This window comes from Pinus tabuliformis, chromosome 7, assembly GCF_031772625.1.
Source record: "Pinus tabuliformis cultivar Carrire ecotype Pingquan chromosome 7, CPIR1, whole genome shotgun sequence".
NCBI lineage: Eukaryota > Viridiplantae > Streptophyta > Pinopsida > Pinales > Pinaceae > Pinus > Pinus tabuliformis.
In genome coordinates, this window is record NC_142293.1 from 443,188,754 (window position 1) to 443,205,170 (window position 16,417).

Consider the following 16,417-nt stretch of genomic DNA (forward strand, 5'->3'; position numbering starts at 1 on the left):
TTTACACATGGCCGATCAAAGATTTCAGGCAGCAAACGATAGATCTGATGAGGCGGCTACAGAACGATGGCAGAAGTAAATTGACGCGGCACAGTCTTAATTGTAGCAGGCTGGACGGAGGCGTGGCCTACGTGAGGGCCAACGATGCAGAGATCTGGGTTCACGCCACCACTCACCCCGATTTCAGCGACCTTAACAAGCGCATCACGATCTGCAAGGTAAGCACCATATTGAAGGTTTATCTAGACAGGTATCAGGGTTTCCATGGTCATAAATCCCTGATGGATGTTGACGGTGGAAGTGGATACGCGGAGGCAGAGATAGCTAGATCACTGCAGATAGGAGGTATCAAGCCCTCTAACTCCAGAATCACCACAGATCCGCCAGATCTGAAGAGCAACCATATAGATCGGGGTTTGAACAAGGTCGGTTCGTCAGATCTGAATCAAATATTTATCAGATCTGTAGAAGGTAGACACCATTGTGTACAAATCAGGGAAGGGATGGATGTCTTAGGGTTAAAAAAGGAGATCCATAACAAATTGGGAACTCCGACAATATACCAAAACCTCTTATTCTCCGGACTCTGCATGCAGGACCACCACACACTCCAACACTATGGAGTTGTTAATGATTCAACCATTATACTCAATCTGAGACTACGAGGCGGCTGTAAGGGAACCAGCTCAAAAACTACAGGAACCTTCCGCGATGCAGTCAAAGGAAAGGAACCACTGAATCACAGAACAGCACCCACATCCGAGCTACCAGGTCCCTACATCGTGGAACAGAAGCAAGAATCACCTTTACTTACTGTAACACTGCCGGAGGTAACATATATATACTCAGATTTAATACAAAATGTCGTTATATGCAGATTTAATGGTTACTGGCCCAAAGCTGATGCATTGCATCAGTGGGTATTTTCATCATGGTCAACCAATTGTGAAATATACCTATGCCCTAAGGGTTTCTTCATAGTCAGATTTAACACAGAACTGGAACGAGACAATATCATTAACCAGGGGCCTTGGTTTTGGGGAAATGTTGGCCTCTTCATCACCCCTTGGTTCCCGGACTTTGATACCAACACCATGGTTGTTTCGACGATACCAGTTTGGGTAAGGCTGCATAACCTCCCATTGCATTTTTGGCACCGAAAAGCATTAACAACCATTGGGAACTCTTTAGGAAAACATCTTAAAACAGATGAAGACAGAGCTATGCGGGGACTATTCACATATGCCAGAATATGTGTAGAGGTGGACCTAAGTCAAGGACTGCCAGATCACATCACATTGAATTTCAATAATTCACTGTGGACGCAAAATCTTGACTACGAGAACACGACTTTCAGATGCCGTAGATGCTTGCAGACAGGGCACCTGCAAAATGCATGTCCATTGACTAGTAGGGAGCCAAAAGGGAACAAGAAACAACAGAAAAAACCAAAAGGTTGGCAGCATACGGAACCACTGGAGGAGGAGGCACTGAACACAGAACCCACAGATGTACAAATGAGACAGGGGAAAGAGCCTAATGAAGGCACTGAGAAGCCCAATTTGGAGACACATAGCTTGGTACAACAGCAAGATTTACAATTGGAATTAAGCGGAGTCAAAAGAGCACATAGCCCAGAAGGATCAGACTCAGATAAAGAACCACCAGCGTACACAGAGGAAAACCAACTTACTGTAATTGATCCTACTATCAGCACTGGAGTCTGGTGCAAAGTAGAAAAGGAAAAAGGCAGGAAAACATAGGCTTGCTAACATTTACTATTATATCTGTTTGTCTTCCTGACATCTCAGGAACTGTCTTTTTGCCATTTTGTGCTTTTATTTCTGTCTGCTGCCTGATATTACAGGTTCAGCCATTTGCATATGCTATAAGCATCTACAAAATGTAATTTTATCAACATGAATAAAAGTACGATTTTTTCCTAGGGGAAAAAAATGACGAGGATTCACAACGCCTAGAACCCTTGATATTCAATTAGTACAAAAAACTCAGCAAGAATCCTTCTTTGCAGGTCCTATAGTTTAAAATCCACGCACATTACAAACCTCTTGTGTGAATTAAATTTCAACATCTTCACATGAAAAACTATTGGCAACCATCACATATAACTAGATTGTCTTAGGCACCTTCATAAATTCAAAGTTATGATGAGAAAGTTAGGTGTATTGATCATTTGATAGCAATATTTATTATCACCAAGTCAACAGCTTAAAGCACACAAATGTCACCTCCTAAAGAAATAATTAAAAGCGAAACTCCTTGCCATATATAATAAAATAAATATGACGATATATATATATATATATATATATATATTTGAAGAATATGCCTTCAAAGGTTTACTGGATGCTAAAACCAAAACAAAAGTATCCAAGAACGGTGGACTTTCAACTACCAAAGAGTAAACATGCGTCGTACATCTTTTTCAAAATTCAACACAGTAACCAAAAGAAGGATTAAACTAACAAAATTAATTTTGACCAAATGATAAAATAGTAAGTAACCCTCAACTCTGTCGAAGCCCACTCTATCACACTTAATGGAAGAAAAAAAAAACGGATTCATATTGCAGTGAAGGCTTTCTTTGCAGAACCACTGCTAGAACCCACAGGAATCACCTTCAGAACATTAAACCTTACAGTCTTGGACAAGGGCCTGATACAAGCAAATCATATAAAATGTTAACAACCAATAAAAACACAAAAAAGAGTCACAGGTTTTAGTGGATATTCCCATAAATAGATTTACCTGCATTGCCCAATGATAACATGATCCCCTTCTTTGACACGGAAACAGGGTGAAATATGGGCTGGTATGTTCGAATGTCTCTTTTCATATCTGTTAAGTATGCAAACATTCAAAAATTACTACTTAAATGGAACTGTATAGAAATATAATTGCAATTCACTATAATGTTCTCTAGTTACCTCTGATATTTCTTGACAAAATGGAGATAGTCCCTACGGAAAATAATTGTCCATGTCATTTTAGCACTGTAACATGTTCCAACTAATATACGACCTCTTATTGAAACAATACCAGTGAATGGGCACTTCTTGTCGATGTAGGTCCCTACATAAAAACCAAGAAAACCTAGTTCACACAATCCAGTGGAGAAAGACCCAAAAACATATAACGGACAAATACGTGTATTGACAATCTAGTTGAGAAAGACTGCAGCAATATAAAATAATATGCACCCAACAGAAAATATTTGCACAAATCAGTGGAAACCAAAAGACCAAAATAAAAATTATAGATAAAAATAAAATAATAAATAAAACCAAGATGGTTGCACAACTTCTAGTTCATGTATCAGAATCAAGAAAAAATGAAAACTAATCATAAGAATGACATCTTGATTATTCTTAAAATTCTTAATTTTGCTTTTATTATCATATGTTAACGATGAAGGAAAAAGAAAAAAATTAATTAGTGCATATAGATAATATTAAAAATAAAAACAGTAGGGCAATGATCATTCAACTGCCTCTCAGCACCGAGTATCATAGGTTCTTGAAATTAGTTCTAAAGCTTTGAATCTTTCCGGTAAGATCGAATATGCAAAACAGAGTTTGTAAAGAATACCATCTTTCTCTGTAAAGAAATAATTAAAAGAGAAAATCGAGTCTGTAAAGAATACCATCTTTCTCTGTAAAGAAATAATTAAAAGTGAAACCCGAGTCCGTATTATTTTTATGACAGTAACCAAGCAGATGATTTTCCTGCATCTGGAATGATTGTTTGTTGGCCACAGCTGATATAGGGCAAGCATGGGGTTATCTTTGCAGTTGATGATTTCTTGCTAAGTTCCCTGCTGGTAGTGAATTTAATTAATTGCCTTGGCACTGATTGACCAGATAGTAGAAGTTGGTTCTGTTGGCAAACCTATGCTGGAGGGAGTTCCTACTTTCTTTGAAAATGCTCAAAAGGTGTCTTAGAACACAAGATATATTATAAACGCAAGAGATAAAACTGTTGCAAGTTGGTTTTGTTGGAAAACTTATGATGAAGAGAGTTCCTATCTTCTTTGAAAATGCTCAAAAGGTGTCTTAGAACACAAGATATATTGTAAAAGCTTTAGACAAGACTGTTGCATCATTACTTATGCTATTAGAATTTGGTACTCAAAAAGCACTTCCATACCTGGCATGCTACTTTTACCACTAACGTTCTTACTAAACAGGGGCTCTTCAGCTACAAATACCTACAGAACATGTGTTCAAGGAATTCAAAACATCCTACAAAAAGGCTTTTTATTGTATCAATTTGGATGATTCATCATATAGCTATTTTTGAATCACAGCAACTACTTCCCTAACTTCACAGACACTATATATTCTGGTAAACAATAAGAAAGAAATGTGATTCTGCATTCAATTAATTCATATGGATTGATAGTTGAAGATCTACAACATAGTGTGAGCCTGGTAAGTGATTGATGCACGTATTGGGCATGAGAAGTTTGTTCCAGTATATACTAACTTATAAAGGGCTCTTGTTTACAGGTTTAATTGTGTTTTTATCATGATGGAGTCAATTTTCAGTCTTAAATATGAAGACTTAAAATGTATTTCAACCTCAAATGTATTTATGGGAAACAACTAAAAGGCAGTGTTAGAATTTTCTCCAGAGTCCAATACACATGGATCAAGTAAGTTACATTTAAATTGGCAAGCACAAAGACATTTCAAATGGCACCAGGATCCCTGCTTTCCAGACAGTGATAATTTTCAGTCTTATGGGCGGAATCATGGTAATTTCCTTGCATCTAGGTGGCATGCAGCTTCAGTCATCTCGGGAGAAACACCAAAATGGTCGATACCCACATAGGAAACTAAAATGTCTCCAAGTAATGCGTAGCACTAAGATAGTCACAAGATGTTCGTTGCCACAATCAAGCATTCTTGTCCCATCGAGTTCCCAATATATGTTGTTAGTAGAGCAGATATGATCTCAACCATTATGAGTTCATTCAACCATACCCCCATACTAACAAACATTATTTTGGGAATTCATAACAACTACACCATTTCTATACTTGGTGTGTCTTCTTACTCGTGCAACCTTGCTACAAGGAAGCATTTTGGCATTCAAATGGATAATTTAATAGAAACAACAATTAAATGCACAATAATATATACAAACAAAATATATCGCAATAATCAAATCTGCCCAGAATTTAATCACCATACCTTGAATAGCTTCTTTGGGGTTCTTGAAGCCAAAACCCACCTTCTTCCAAAACCTGTTGCCACCTTTTCCAGGATGTTTCCCCTTCCCAGACTTCTTAGAACTGCAACAATATAAATTAAGGATCAAAAGAGAAGCAAATCAAAAGATTCTAAACATGAAATAAAATCAAATAATACTGCAATATGATTACCTGACAAAGACTTTTGGTTGCTTTAGAAAAGCTCTCTCAGTCTATGAAAACAATACAAGGAATTTGTATCAGAGATGTCCCATTAGTTAATAACAATGGCAATACTAACAACAACGTTTTCACTGTTCACCCACAAATACAAGCTTCAGAGTGGCATAGATTATTGGAAAAAGGCGTTTGGCGTCTATTAAAAGGGCTTGTTATGGTTAACTGCTTTTTTATAAATAAACCCATCTACCAATATTTGAGCATAGCGATAGAATAATAGAATGGATGATCGGAGAGCCTATCCCAATATTACATATATACCCATACCCTGCATTAAGATTAATAGCTTTAACATGAGCTTGCAACTCCAAACACGCAAAAGAACCATGAAAAAATCAAGAACCTCGTTTGATAAAAGTACTAAAGTCTAAACTCAAATCCCCATTGTTAAAAAAAATTAAAAGTCTTGGGGAAATCCTGAGCTGGCTGTTCGTAAGACAACTGGAGAAAAAAATACCAGCTCAAGGCACCAACACATTGGAATATCTTGTTTTTATTATTAACAAGATCCTAATAGAGTTGGCATCATGGAAACTTTGTCTACTAATTTATGTTATTTCCAAAAGTTTCCAAATAAGGACCAAACAGTCTAACGCGAATCCTACAAGCCAAACTAACAAGGGACCAAAAATAGCTTTTGGCCATTCTACACCCCAGATTACTGAGGGTCTAACCAGTAAACACTTATCATTGATTCATGGCACTCGAAACTCTTTACACTAAATCAGTGTCCAAGTGATCACGCTATTCATTTTTTTAGCAAATTCAAAAGGCAAGTTGTCATTACTCGTCTTGTGGAAAATCCTGATTTGGCAGAAAAATATCACAACAAACTTCAAACCATGCATGCCATGGAGGAAATGTTGAAGGATCAGGAGGCTTTGGCTTCAAACACGAATGAACTTATAAGGCTACTCAATGAGGCTGAGAAACAACTTACAAACACAGAGTTTTTGGCTGGAGCTGAGTTTTCTGTGGCAGATTGTGCATTTATCCCTGTGCTTGCCAGAATAGAGGTTTTGAAGTTGGACAAAGAGTATTTTCGGAAGCATCCTTGTCTTATATATTACTTCGAGCAGATGAAGGAAAGACCAAGCTATCAGACTGTAATAGGCCCATATTCCACCTTTTTTGGAAAGATGAAAATTTTATTGCCTTCTATCTGTAATATGAGCATTAGGAGATTGCTAACTACTAGTATGCATGGTATTATTTTGTTGTCCTCTATCTGTAATATGATCATGAGGTTGTTGCATAAATATAGTATGCATAGGATTATTTTGTTCTGCATGATTACAGACTATATAGAACCCTCAACCCCTTAGATGACCAAGCAAGCAAGCAATACAACAATACAGTCATGAAACTTGTGAAGGGCCTATTGAGATTTTTATGCCTGCTATAGAAATTTGGCGAGCTCTATTGTAAACAGATTCACAGGCAGGCTAGAATTTTGAAGTGGGCTTAGCTATTGGTTAAGCCACTGGAACTATTGATTCCTTTTTTTTCTATGGGAATGTTAATTGTCTTTGACAGCGAGCATACGGGCTAAGCTTTTATTTGTGACTCTGTTATATTTTCTCTGTAGTTAGCTTGATTAATGCAAACAGTGAAAGACTTAGCAATGGTACTTAAATCAGTCAGCTTTAGGAGCATCACAAGAACCAATCAGTATGCTATATAATTTCGACTTTAAATTACCATTACAGATCTTCTGACAAGTTATTCTAGCAGCATTTTCTAATCAGTATGCTATATAATTTCGACTTGAAATTACCATTATAGCTCTTCTGACAAGTTAAGCTAGCAACATCTTCTAAGCACTGCTTGAAGCATAATATCTTCCAGCATATTTCCTTTAAAAGATGTGACTGAAGCTGTTAACCGGTATTGGTAATTTTCGGAGGAAGTAATCCTTTCAATAGACTAAAGAAAGAAACAACATATAAGATATATTTTGTTACTATTGGGGGATAAAATGGAAAATAAACTCATGGCTTATGTCAAATGGCATTTCAGTCTTCTCGAGAGAAACATCAAGATGGTCGATGCCCACATAGGAAACTAAAATGTCTCCAAGTAATGGGTAGCACTAAGATAGTCACAAGATGTTCGTTGCCACAATCAAGCATTGTTGTCCCACCGAGTTCCCAATATATGTTGTTAGTAGAGCAGATATGATCTCAACCATTATGAGTTCATTCAACCATACCCCCATACTAACAAACAATATTTTGGGAATTCATAACAACTACACCATTTCTATACCTGGTGTGTCTTCTTACTCGTGCAATGATCCAGGTGGATGTTGGTGGCCACTCACCTATCCCATTTGGACCCCCACAACTGTCTCTTTCAGTCTTTTCAGTTTCCTAAATTGTAGCACAATTTACTATTTTTAGCAGTTTTTCGGGTCCTGAACTTCCGGAGCCGTTTTGAGGCCCTAAACGACGTTTTTTTGGGAATCTGGAGCAATATGGGTTCACCAAAGTGGTAGTACTCGGACAGATGTTTCTAACGAGCTATCGTACACGTCAAACGGAGATCGTATGCCAAAGTTACGACCCCGGGAAATTGATGTACCAATTTACCCAAACGGGGCCCACAATTTGGCGTTTCATTTTCTAGGGTTAGGTTTTGGGATGTGAAGGGTTTTCCATTGTTTCTCAATAATAAATAGGCCTTCGAGCCTCATTGTAACTCAGTTCAGAACAGTTCAGAGGCATGTAGCCACCACATCTCTTCTTAGAGATAAGCTACCATCGCCCTAGCTGGTTTATTTCCATTTCTGGTTGTAAGCATATTTCAGTATTTTCCATTAATGAAATGAAGTATTATTTCCGTTGCATCTTTGTGTATACAGTTATCTCTGTAATTTGTTGCGTTCCTGTTTAAATCCGGATCAGTGGTATCAGAGCGGTCTGCTTTTTCTCTGTTTTTCTTTGCATGTCCCCAACGAGGTCGGGATATAAGGAGTTAGGGCTTGAACTGGTCGAACCTTTGCAAGACCAGCCTCGAAAATCCCGATGGCCTCCCATGGCGGATGAGAAGAAAGACGAGGGAGTAGGAGATCCTATCAAAATCTTGCTCGAAGAAGCCCTCGAGCGACAAAGGAACGTGATGATGGATAGCTTTGCGCAGATTCTTCAGCGGTTACCCAGAGGCGATGCATCGGCTTCCAACAACGACTCTGGAAATGACACACCCTTCAAGGTACAAGTTAATTTTGAAATCCCCATATTCGAGGGTCAAATAGACGTAGATGTTGTAGATAAATGGTTACATTTGCTAGATGGGTATTTTTCTGTTCACGAATTTTCAAGTCGGGAAAAGATTGTTTTCGCTCTTCTCAAAGCAGCCCCCCACGTCAAGGACTGGTGGGAAACCTACTGCGAGCAGAAGGATGAAAGTACAGGCTCACTATTTTCAGCCGCACCCACTTGGAATGACTTCCGGGATGCCATCAAGGAGCAGTACTACCCTGTCGGAAGCTATGAGGACAAATACATCAAATGGACCACACTGCGGCAGGGACGAGACCAAGATGTGTCAGAGTTCACAAACATTTTTCATACCCTTCGCACACAGTTGGGTATCAAAGATTCTGAGCTGCATCTGGTACTCAAATACCGCGGCTGCCTACATAGATACATCCAGGAAGAGATGGGGTTCTTGAACATCCCCTCACTCGGCACAGCATACCGATACGTTGTCAAAATCGAGCAAAAGTTCAAACAAAAGAAGCGAGACTTTGGATCTGCAAATTCGAAGCCCAAAGGACAAAGCCAAGGCGGGGTGACCCAAGACAACCCGTCGAAGCCGCAAGAAAAGAACAACACCACGAAGCCGAGGAAGGACACAGGAAAGTGGTGTGAGTTCCACAAGAGTCCCACTCATAACACAAGTGAGTGTCGGACCAAGCAGTCGCTGGTGGCCGAGTTGAAGGCTTCCGAATCAGATGCATGTTCTGACCCTGAGCCAGAACCTGACAAGGGGAATGGCAAAGGGAAGCAGATCATTGATGCGGATCCCAGCGCCACTGTTGCCATTGCCAAGATCCAGAAGAATGAACCTGCAGATCCAGAAGAGAGGGAGCGTCTTTTCCACTCACAGATGTGGGTGAAGGGTTCGCCGCTGTAATTCATTATTGACAGTGGCAGCCAAAAGAACCTCATTTCAATAGAGCTCGTGAAGCGGTTGGGCCTACAGACTACACCGCACCCGCAGCCGTACAATATCGGGTGGCTTCACGAAGGGCGAGATCTCAAAGTTCGCCAGCAGTGCCGCCTTCCCTACAGCATCAAACCCTTCACAGACGAGGTATTGTGTGATGTTACACCTCTGGATGTTTGTGATGTATTATTAGGCCAACCATACTTGTGGAGGCGACATGTTGTGTATGAGTCAAGGCCTTGTGCTGTCATTATTTCTTTGAATAATTCATTATACAGGATACTGGAGGTAGCCCCACCTACTGCCACATCTTTGATCACTGCTAAGAAAGGCAGCAAGCTCATCTCCCAAACCAGGAAATTTATCTGTTTGGTTCACTCCCAAAGTAAGGGGAAGATCGTTGCTACATCCATGACCCCTTCAAAGGGTTCCTCCATGCAGCAGCAACAGCAAAGGGATACGGTCATGACAGAACACAGGAACAACTTCTCCTCACCCACAGAGATACCACACAAGTTTCAGGTGGGCAACAAAGTCTGGTTGCATCTGCAGAGAGAACGCCTTACCAGAACCCATCAGAAGCTCAGACCACTTCGACATGGTCCTTACACCAGTACCAAGGCTACGGTCAACAATGCTTCGAAGCACAACATTCCTCCATTCCTTGGCTTGCACCGAGTGTTCAATATGGACCATCGTCGACCATGCTTCTCACCATTACTGGACACATCAGAGATTGCAGGACAAGTTCAGCAGATGGAGGAACTCAACGCAATGGGGACCATTGCTTCCTAAGGGGGGAGGAATGATCCAGGTGGATGTTGGTGGCCACCCACCTATCCCATTTGGACCCCCACAACTGTCTCTTTCAGTCTTTTCAGTTTCCTAAATTATAACACAATTTACTATTTTTAGCAGTTTTTCGGGTCCTGAACTTCCGAAGCCGTTTTGAGGCCCTAAACGACATTTTTTTGGGAATTTAGGGCAACATGGGTCCACCAAAGTGGTAGTACTCGGACAGATCTTTCTAACGAGCTATCGTACGCGTCAAACGGAGATCGTATGCCAAAGTTACGACCCCGGGAAATTGATGTACCAATTTACCCAAACGGGGCCCACAATTTGGCGTTTAATCTTCTAGGGTTAGGTTTTGGGATGTGAAGGGTTTTCCATTGTTTCTCAATAATAAATAGGCCTTCGAGCCTCATTGTAACTCAGCTCAGAACAGTTCAGAGGCATGTAGCCACCACATCTCTTCTCAGAGATAAGCTACCATCGCCCTAGCTGGTTTATTTCCATTTCTGGTTGTAAGCATATTTCAGTATTTTCCATTAATGAAATGAAGTATTATTTCCGCTGCATCTTTGTGTATATGGTTATCTCTGTAATTTGTTGCGTTCCTGTTTAAATCCGGATCATGCAACCTTGCTACAAGGAAGCGTTTTGGCATTCAAATGGATAATTTAATAGAAACAACAATTAAATACACAATAATATATACAAACAAAATATATTGCAATAATCAAATCTGCCCAGAATTTAATCACCATACCTTGAATAGCTTCTTTGGGGGTCTTGAAGCCAAGACCCACATTCTTCCAAAACCTGTTGCCACCTTTTCCAGGACGTTTCCCCTTCCCAGACTTCTTAGAACTGCAACAATATAAATTAAGGATCAAAAGAGAAGCAAATCAAAGGATTCTAAACATGAAATAAAATCAAATAATACTGCAATATGATTACCTGACAAAGACTTTTGGTTGCTTTAGAAAAGCTCTCTCAGTCTATGAAAACAATACAAGGAATTTGTATCAAAGATGTCCCATTAGTTGATAACAATGACAATACTAGCAACAACGTTTTCACTGTTCATCCACAAATACAAGCTTCAGAGTGGCATAGAATATTGGAAAAAGGCGTTTGGCTTCTATTAAAAGGGCTTTGGCTTCTATTAAAAGGGCTTGTTATGGTTAACTGCTTTTTTATAAATAAACGCATCTACCAATATTTGAGCATAGTGATTGAATAATAGAATGGATGATCGGAGAGCCTATCCCAATATTACATATATACCCATACCCTGCATTGAGATCAATAGCTTTAACATGAGCTTGCAACTCCAAACACGCAAAAGAACCATGACAAAATCAAGAACCCCGTTTGATAAAAGTACTAAAGTCTAAACTCAAATCCCTATTGTTTAAAAAAATTAAAAGTCTTGGGCAAATCCTGAGCTGGCCGTTCGTAAGACAACTTGAGAAAAAACGACCAACTCAAGGCACCAACACATCGGAATATCTTGTTTTTATTATTAACAAGATCCTAATAAAGTTGGCATCATGGAAACTTTGTCTACTAATTTATGTTATTTCCAAAAGTTTCCAAATATGGACCAAATAGTCTAATGCGAATCCTACAAGCCAAACTAACAAGGGACCAAAAATAGCTTTTGGCCATTTTACACCCCAGATTACTGAGGGTCTAACCAGTAAACACTTATCATTGATTCATGGCACTCGAAACTCTTTACACTAAATCAGTGTTCAAGTGATCACGCTATTCATTTTTCTAGCAAATTTAAAAGGCAAGTTGCCATTACTTGTCTTGTGGAAAATCTTGATTTGGCAGAAAAATATCACAACAAACTTCAAACCATGCATGCCATGGAGGAAATGTTGAAGGATCAGGAGGCTTTGGCTTCAAACACGAATGAACTTATAAGGCTACTCAATGAGGTTGAGAAACAGCTTACAAACACAGAGTTTTTGGCTGGAGCTGAGTTTTCTGTGGCAGATTGTGCATTTATCCCCGTGCTTGCCAGAATAAAGGTTTTGAAGTTGGACAAAGAGTATTTTCGGAAGCATCCTTGTCTTATATATTACTTCGAGCAGATGAAGGAAAGACCACGCTATCAGACTGTAATAGGCCCATATTCCACCTTTTTTTGGAAATATGAAAATTTTATTGCCTTCTATCTGTAATATGAGCATCAGGAGATTGCTACATAACTACTAGTATGCATGGTATTATTTTGTTGTCCTCTATCTGTAATATGATCATGAGGTTGTTGCATAAATATAGTATGCATAGGATTATTTTGTTCTGCATGATTACAGACTATATAGAACCCTCAACCCCTTAGATGACCAAGCAAGCAAGCAATACAATAGTATAGTCATGAAGCTTGTGAAGGGCCTATTGAGATTTTTATGCCTGCTATAGAATTTGGCGAGCTCTTTTGCAAACAGATTCACAGGCAGGCTAGAATTTTGAAGTGGGCTTAGCTGTTGGTTAAGCCATTGGAACTATTGATTCCCTTTTTTTCTATGAGAATGTTAATTGTCTTTGACAGCGAGCATACGGGCTAAGCTTTTATTTGTGACTCTGTTATATATTCTCTGTAGTTAGCTTGATTAATGCAAACAGTGAAAGACTTAGCAATGGTACTTAAATCAGTCAGCTTTAGGAGCATCACAAGAACCAATCAGTATGCTATATAATTTTGACTTTAAATTACCATTACAGATCTTCTGACAAGTTATTCTAGCAGCATTTTCTAATCAGTATGCTATATAATTTCGACTTGAAATTATCATTACAGCTCTTCTGACAAGTTAAGCTAGCAACGTCTTCTAAGCACTGCTTGAAGCATAATATCTTCTAGCATATTTCCTTTAAAAGATGTGACTGAAGCTGTTATCTGGTATTGGTAATTTTCGGAGGAAGTAATCCTTTCAATAGACTAAAGCAAGAAAGAACATAGAAGATATATTTTGTTACTATTGGGGGATAAAATGGAAAATAAACTCATGGCTTATGTCAAATGGCATTTCAGTCTTCTCGGGAGAAACACCAAGATGGTCGATGCCCACATAGGAAACTAAAATGTCTCCAAGTAATGGGTAGCACTAAGATAGTCACAAGATGTTCGTTGCCACAATCAAGCATTCTTGTCCCATTGAGTTCCCAATATATGTTGTTAGTAGAGCAGATATGATCTCAACCATTACGAGTTCATTCAACCATACCCCCATACTAACAAACAATATTTTGGGAATTCATAACAACTACACCATTTCTATACCTGGTGTGTCTTCTTACTCATGCAACCTTGCTACAAGGAAGCATTTTGGCATTCAAATGGATAATTTAATAGAGACAACAATTAAAGGCACAATAATATATACAAACAAAATATATCGCAATAATCAAATCTGCCCATAATTTATCACCATACCTTGAATAGCTTCTTTGGGGGTCTTGAAGCCAAGACCCACATTCTTCCAAAACCTGTTGCCACCTTTTCCAGGACATTTCCCCTTCCCAGACTTCTTAGAACTGCGACAATATAAATTAAGGATCAAAAGAGAAGAAAATCAAAAGATTCTAAACATGAAATAAAATCAAATAATACTGCAATATGATTACCTAAGGAAGACTTTTTGTTGCTTTAGAAAAGCTCTCTCAGTCTATGAAAACAATACAAGGAATTTGTATAAGAGATGTCCCATTAGTTGATAACAATGACAATACTAACAACAACGTTTTCACTGTTCACCCACAAATACAAGCTTCAGAGTGGCATAGAATATTGGAAAAAGGCGTTTGGCTTCTATTAAAAGGGCTTGTTATGGTTAACTTCTTTTTTATAAATAAACCCATCTACCAATATTTGAGCATAGCGATATAATAATAGAATGGATGATCGGAGAGCCTATCCCAATATTACATATATACCCATACCCTGCATTGAGATTAATAGCTTTAACATGAGCTTGCAACTCCAAACACACAAAAGAACCATGACAAAATCAAGAACCCCGTTTGATAAAAGTACTAAAGTCTAAACTCAAATCCCCATTGTTTAAAAAAATTAAAAGTCTCGGGAAAATCTTGAGCTGGCCGTTCATAAGACAACTGGAGAAAAAAAGACTAGCTCAAGGCACCAACACATTGGAATATCTTGTTTTTATTATTAACAAGATCCTAATAAAGTTGGCATCATGGAAACTTTGTCTACTAATTTATGTTATTTCCAAAAGTTTCCAAATAAAGACCAAACAGTCTAACACGAATCCTACAAGCCAAACTAACAAGGGACCAAAAATAGCTTTTGGCCATTCTACACCCCAGATTACTGAGGGTCTAACCAGTGAACACTTATCATTGATTCATGGGACTTGAAACTCTTTACACTAAATCAGTGTCCAAGTGATCACGCTATTCATTTTTTTAGCAAATTCAAAAGGCAAGTTGTCATTACTCGTCTTGTGGAAAATCCTGATTTGGCAGAAAAATATCACAACAAACTTCAAACCATGCATGCCATGGAGGAAATGTTGAAGGATCAGGAGGATTTGGCTTCAAGCACGAATGAACTTATAAGGCTACTCAACGAGGCTGAGAAACAACTTACAAACACAGAGTTTTTGGCTGGAGCTGAGTTTTCTGTGGCAGATTGTGCATTAATCCCTGTGCTTGCCAGAATAGAGGTTTTGAAGTTGGACAAAGAGTATTTTCGGAAGCATCCTTGTCTTATATATTACTTCGAGCAGATGAAGGAAAGACCAAGCTATCAGACTGTAATAGGCCCATATTCCACCTTTTTTGGAAAGATGAAAATTTTATTGCCTTCTATCTGTAATATGAGCATCAGGAGATTGCTACATAACTACTAGTATGCATGGTATTATTTTGTTGTCCTCTATCTGTAATATGATCATGAGGTTGTTGCATAAATATAGTATGCATAGGATTGTTTTGTTTTGCATGATTACAGACTATATAGAACCCTCAACCCCTTAGATGACCAAGCAAGCAAGCAATACAACAGTATAGTCATGAAGCTTGTGAAGGGCCTATTGAGATTTTTATGCCTGCTATAGAAATTTGGCGAACTCTGTTGTAAACAGATTCACAGGCAGGCTAGAATTTTGAAGTGGGCTTAGCTGTTGGTTAAGCCACTGGAACTATTGATTCCCTTTTTTTTCTATGGGAATGTTAATTGTCTTTGACAACGAGCATACGGGCTAAGCTTTTATTTGTGACTCTGTTATATTTTCTCTGTAGTTAGCTTGATTAATGCAAGCAGTGAAAAACTTAGAAATGGTACTTAAATCAGTTAGCTTTAGGAGCATCACAAGAACCAATCAGTATGCTATATAATTTCGACTTTAAATTACCATTACAGATATTCTAACGAGTTATTCTAGCAGCATTTTCTAATCAGTATGCTATATAATTTCGACTTGAAATTACCATTACAACTCTTCTGACAAGTTAAGCTAGCAGCATCTTCTAAGCACTGCTTGAAGCATAATATCTGCCAGCATATTTCCTTTAAAAGATGTGACTGAAGCTGTTATCCGGCATTGGTAATTTTCGGAGGAAGTAATCCTCTCAATAGACTAAAGCAAGAAAGAACATAGAAGATATATTTTGTTACTATGGGGGGATAAAATGGAAAATAAACTCATGGCTTATTTCAAATGGCATTTCAATCTTCTCGGGAGAAACACCAAGATGGTCGATGCCCACATAGAAAACTAAAATGTCTCCAAGTAATGGGTAGCACTAAGATAGTCACAAGATGTTCGTTGCCACAATCAAGCATTCTTGTCCCATCGAGTTCCCAATATATGTTGTTAGTAGAACAGATATGATCTCAACCATTATGAGTTCATTCAACCATACCCCCATACTAACAAACAATATTTTGGGAATTCATAACAACTACACCATTTCTATACCTGGTGTGTCTTCTTACTCGTGCAACCTTGCTACAAGTAA

At 38.6% G+C, this 16,417-nt stretch overlaps 1 protein-coding gene and 1 pseudogene across 2 annotated transcripts; one reads left to right on the forward strand and one right to left on the reverse strand.

Annotated features, from left to right (window-relative positions):
• Positions 1 to 2,354: 2,354 nt before the first annotated feature.
• On the reverse strand, positions 2,355 to 13,966 carry LOC149247882 (small ribosomal subunit protein uS17z-like). 2 transcript variants are annotated; one of them, XM_089455959.1, is made up of 6 exons: positions 13,866 to 13,966; positions 11,372 to 11,412; positions 11,181 to 11,281; positions 3,061 to 3,093; positions 2,770 to 2,859; positions 2,355 to 2,676 (listed from the first exon to the last, which is right to left on the reverse strand). In XM_089455959.1, the coding sequence occupies exons 1-6, from the start codon at positions 13,905 to 13,907 to the stop codon at positions 2,657 to 2,659; spliced, it is 327 nt and encodes a 108-aa protein (XP_089312085.1). In that variant the 5' UTR covers positions 13,908 to 13,966; the 3' UTR covers positions 2,355 to 2,656. The 2 variants fall into 2 exon arrangements, with proteins under 2 accessions (XP_089312085.1, XP_089312084.1); XM_089455958.1 differs by having other exon boundaries at positions 2,949 to 3,093.
• LOC149247883 (glutathione S-transferase TCHQD pseudogene) lies at positions 6,142 to 7,047 on the forward strand (annotated as a pseudogene).
• Positions 13,967 to 16,417: the final 2,451 nt, after the last annotated feature.

Coding starts and splice junctions, on each gene's coding strand:
- LOC149247882 (XM_089455958.1), bottom strand. CDS start 13,907: ATGTGGGTCTTGGCTTCAAGACCCCCAAAGAAGCTATTCAAG. Junction 3,094..11,180: donor CCCCAAAGAAGCTATTCAAG/GTATGGTGATTA, acceptor GTTTTTATGTAG/GGACCTACATCGACAAGAAG. Junction 2,860..2,948: donor TTTGTCAAGAAATATCAGAG/GTAACTAGAGAA, acceptor CATACTTAACAG/ATATGAAAAGAGACATTCGA.